The 4,536-nt window shown below is 51.3% G+C and overlaps 1 protein-coding gene across 1 annotated transcript in view; it reads left to right on the top strand.

Annotated features, from left to right (window-relative positions):
• CACHD1 (cache domain containing 1) overlaps positions 1-4,536 on the top strand; it is a 90,923-nt gene that overhangs the window by 83,218 nt on the left and 3,169 nt on the right. Inside the window, exons 18-22 of the mRNA XM_057370426.1 lie at positions 840-1,037; positions 1,580-1,666; positions 1,807-1,923; positions 2,505-2,656; positions 3,600-3,761. Coding sequence (XP_057226409.1) covers positions 840-1,037; positions 1,580-1,666; positions 1,807-1,923; positions 2,505-2,656; positions 3,600-3,761 — 716 coding nt within the window. The remainder of the gene's footprint in view (positions 1-839; positions 1,038-1,579; positions 1,667-1,806; positions 1,924-2,504; positions 2,657-3,599; positions 3,762-4,536) is intronic.

The following is a 4,536-nucleotide window of genomic DNA, read 5'->3' as shown; positions in this document are numbered from 1 at the left end:
GCAGAAACTTGTTAAAAGGAATCAGGAAGGAGTCTGCAGGAGCTGGGCAGTGCTCTGGTGGCTTTTTTTAAGGCTCAGGAAGTTTTCAGCACATGGTGGTGGCTCCCATCAGAGCCTCTGAGGTCCCTGATGGCTGGGGACGGGTCAGCGAGTGATGGTGATGCCTGATGATTTTTGCTTTTCCTTTTTACGCTTTCTGTACCCTCTATGCATCCGCCTGTACCCCTTAGCCCACATGCTTGTAATTCCTGTACTCTGATATTCCAGCTCAGTTTAGGAGTTCTGCTAGACAGAGAGACCAAACATCCTGAGGAAGGGCTCAGTGTGCCCTGTGCTGTCTTAAACCTGAGCTCAGCCTTGGGTGAAGCCTTCTGCCCAGAACATCTTGTGTAAACTGGGCTCTGGCCTCTTCCAGAGGGGGATTCATTAGAATAGGGGGACATTACTGCATTTGTGAAGTTTCTTATTGAGGAATCCTAGATAAATATGCTAATTCCTGAAACCTATAAACTTATATCCGTATTGTACACGGGAGTGCATTCTGCCATCAAGTTGTGTACCTGGAATCCCAAATACCAAATATCCCCTTAACCATGTCTGTGTCATTAGTAAAAACTGGCCTTTCAAGGCAACAATGGGAAGGAGTGAGATGTCACCTCTGCTGCCACATCTCCTCATTTTCACAAGCTGAGCCTGTTCTTCTCCATCTTCAGCAAAGCCTTATCACCCAGAAGAGTTTTGGAACAACTCATCCCCCCCTCAATGAGCCTCTCCCATGAATTCCTGTCCCACAGCTCTGTAGGATCCCTTGGAAGGGGACACTCCTCATCTCCCTAAAGCATCCCTTTGTCCCCCTGCCCCTTTTTCTGTGCCCAGGGTGACCTGACCAACCTGGTGCACGGCAGCCACTGCTCCAAGTACCGCCTGACGCGGATCCCGGGCACCAACGCCTTCGTGGGCATTGTCAACGAGACCTGCGACTCGCTGGCCTTCTGTGCCTGCAGCATGGTGGACAGGCTGTGCCTCAACTGCCACAGGTGACAGGGCTGGGACACGCCTTTCCTCGTCCTCAGGGTGAGGGTTGGAGGGACACGCTGAGTTCTGAGCTMAATCGGTGCAAAATTGGGGAAAACAAAGGAGCTGCTGTGCCTGTGAGAGCTGCAGGGACCTGGGTGTCCCTGCCAGGGTGTCACAGTTTAACCAGGGGAGATTGGTAGGTAAAAATCCCTGATAAATTGGATGTCCCTGTGGGTCAGCTCTTCCCTCTGGTACATAAATTCCATGATTTCCTGTGGATTGGCAGTTTTTCATCGAGGGGATCCAGGAGGTTTTGCCCACACCATCCTGGTGTGTTTGAGGTGCTGCCAGCAAGGATCCTCACAGCTCACCTGGGGGATTGGCTGCTTTTGGGATTGCAGAGCCTCTGTCACAGTGTCACCCTCAGTGCTGGCTCAGCACAGAGCAATCCCCACTCCTGGGGAAGGAGAGGAATCCCTGCACAGCCTTTTCCACGGAGCTGCTGCCTCTCAGGGATAAAATCCCACTGGTGCCTGATGGTTTTTGGTTTTGTACCCTGCAGGATGGAACAGAACGAGTGCGAGTGTCCCTGTGAATGTCCCCTGGAGGTGAACGAGTGCACCGGGAACCTGACCAACGCCGAGAGCCGGTGAGAGCCGCGATAAATCCCCGCCTCGTCCTGCTCACTAAATTAATCTGTTTAATTTAGTGCAATTAAGCAGATGAGATGTAACAAATAAAGGAGATGATTTGAATTTRAGTGCTTCTGTAACCCCTTGTGCAATGCAGGAACCCGAGCTGTGAGGTGCATCAGGAGCCCATGACGTTCACAGCCATCGATCCCAACCTGCAGGACGCACTCCCCCAGTGCATCAACACCCAGTGCAACCAGAGGACGGAGAGTGGGTAAGGTGCCCTTCCCCACACTCAGAATGCACTCCTGTGGGAATAATCTAGTGGGAATTGTTCTTTCTTACATGTTTTAAAGGAAAAAAWATGGGAAAAATAAAGTTTGATGCCAGGAGGTTCTGCTCCTGGCATTGAGGGCTCATTTTTGCTGGTTATGAGCAGTCTCCACAGACCTGAGATGGGTAAAACACACCATGCTCTCACCAGACTTCCCAAATCCTCTCTTCCATCTTCAAAGGCTGCAGAGAAAGGGTAGAACTGCAGCCAGACTTCACCACGCTGAGAAATGTCTTATTGGAGGAATCACAAGTAGGATTCTCCCCTTGCTCAGGCTGCAGGAAAAACCCAGAGCAGACAGAGCTGGGAAATGGACACTGGAGATGCAGCTTCCCTGTGTAACTTCCCTTGTGGCATTYCAGCACTTCCATGGAATTTTTTCTGGCTAAGCCCACGTAGTTGAGGGTTTACAGCTGACTTTGGCCTCCCTCTGTCTCGTGGTTCTAAACCAGACTGAGATTTGCAATGGAGAGGGGTTTGACTGCAGAGTGACGGTGTTTTCCTTGGATCTTGCTGYGCAGGGATTGCTTTGGAGTGCTGGACTGCGAGTGGTGCATGGTGGACAGCGATGGCAAGACCCACCTGGACAAATCCTACTGTGCCCCTCAGAAGGAGTGTTTTGGTGGCATCGTGGGAGCCAAGAGTCCCTACGTGGATGATTTGGGAGCAATAGGTAACTCAGCATTTCAGTTACTCAGCATTTCTGAGCCTGTGGCTGTTCCAGAACATGCAGGGGGTTCTTCACAGAAYGTTCAYCTCTTATSCAATGTTCTGYTTTGGATCTYRCCTGACCTCTGGCTYCAGTTCTGAYCAGCATCACATCCTCYTGCRAACTCTCTAATAACTTCTTTATTTCCACTAAATAAATCTATTTACAGGGAGAGTGCACCAGGCAGGTAAAATGTGAATGTCCCCTTTCTGAAAACCCTGATGTGGAGCTGAGTGTAACTCCACATCCCTGTCTTTGAGATGCACCCTCTCTGAATTCCTTCTCCTATTCCCACTGTGCCCAGTGGAGCACCCAGAAATCCTCGCAGATTGTTGATTTAACCCTTTCCTCCTCGAAGATGGTTGATTTAACCCTTTCCTCCTCGCAGATTGTTGATTTAACCCTTCTTGCAGAGCTCTGACGGTGCTGTTCTCCCTCTGCTTTGTCCCTTTTGCTGCAGGAGATGAGGTGATCACCCTGAACGTGATCAAGAGCACCCCAAAATCCTCACAGATTGTTAATTTAACCCTTTCCTCCTCACAGATTAATTTAACCCTTCCCTCCTCACAGATTGTTGATTTAACCCCTCCTCCTCACATATTGATTTAACCCCTTCCTTCTCGGAGATTGTTGATTTAACCCTTCCTGCAGAACTCTGACGGTGCTGTTCTCCCTCTGCTTTGTCCTTTTTGCTGCAGGAGATGAGGTGATCACCCTGAACATGATCAAGAGCACCCAGAAATCCTCGAAGATTGTTAATGTAACCCTTTCCTCCTCACACATTGATTTAACCCTTTCCTCCTCACAGATTGATTTAACCCTTTCCTCCTCACAGATTGTTGATTTAACCCTTCTTGCAGAGCTCTGACGGTGCTGTTCTCCCTCTGCTTTGTCCTTTTTGCTGCAGGAGACGAGGTGATCACCCTGAACATGATCAAGAGTGCCCCGGTGGGCCCGGTGGCCGGTGGTATTATGGGCTGTATCATGGTGCTGGTGCTGGCYGTGTACGCGTACCGGCACCAGATCCACCGCCGCAGCCACCAGCACATGTCCCCGCTGGCAGCACAGGGTGAGCTCCCAGCTGGGGTCACGGGGGGAGGAAAATCCCARGAATGCAATAAACCCAAAGGAAAGCAATGCCAGAGGTTCGCTTTCCTGGTTTGTTGTGAGTTTGGAGCTGCGGGGAGCCGGGCTGGCGCTGGGGCTGTGTCTTGCTGCCCTCTCCTGGTGCAGCCAGAGCTGCTGCTGCTGCCCAGGGAGCCTGCCCAGACCTGAAAGGAGATAAACTGAGCTTTGCCAGAGCTCAGACTAATCCCAGCTTTCTGCWGCTCGGCCCAGCAGAGCCATGGCCTGGGTTTGTCTTGTGCAGCTTCTGGCACTGACACATTTTTCCCTTTCGCTTTGGGTTTGGGGCTTTTTTCACTTGTGTGTCCTGGTTCTGGTCCATGTGATGTTCATGGAATGTCACTGCACAGAGAGATAAAACCACTGAAGCCTGAGAGGCAAAACTGTGCTGGGAGAAGGGATTCTGGTACAAAGATAAAGATCCAGGGGTGAGAACACCTGGAATTGTCCCAGGCCAGGCTGGACGGGGCTTGGAGCACCCTGGGACAGTGGAAGGGATTCCTGCCAGGGCAGGGGGTGGCACTGGATGGGCTTTAAAGATGCCTTCCAGCCCAAACCAGTCTGGGAATTTGGGTGTGATTGGAGCTAATTCCCTCTGTATCTGATCATCCCCAGCTCTGTTCCAAATCAGCTCAGAGCTGCAAAGTGRGGCCCTTTTGGGAGAGGTGGGATGTGGCATTTCCCTGCTATCCCTGCTGTCAGCCCCATCCCTGCTGGAA

The sequence above is a fragment of the Malurus melanocephalus genome, unplaced genomic scaffold (assembly GCF_030028575.1).
Source record: "Malurus melanocephalus ecotype Western Australia unplaced genomic scaffold, MMel_1.1 scaffold_125, whole genome shotgun sequence".
NCBI lineage: Eukaryota > Metazoa > Chordata > Aves > Passeriformes > Maluridae > Malurus > Malurus melanocephalus.
Note: the sequence above shows the minus strand (reverse complement) of the source record. Positions and strands in the feature narration are given on the sequence as shown.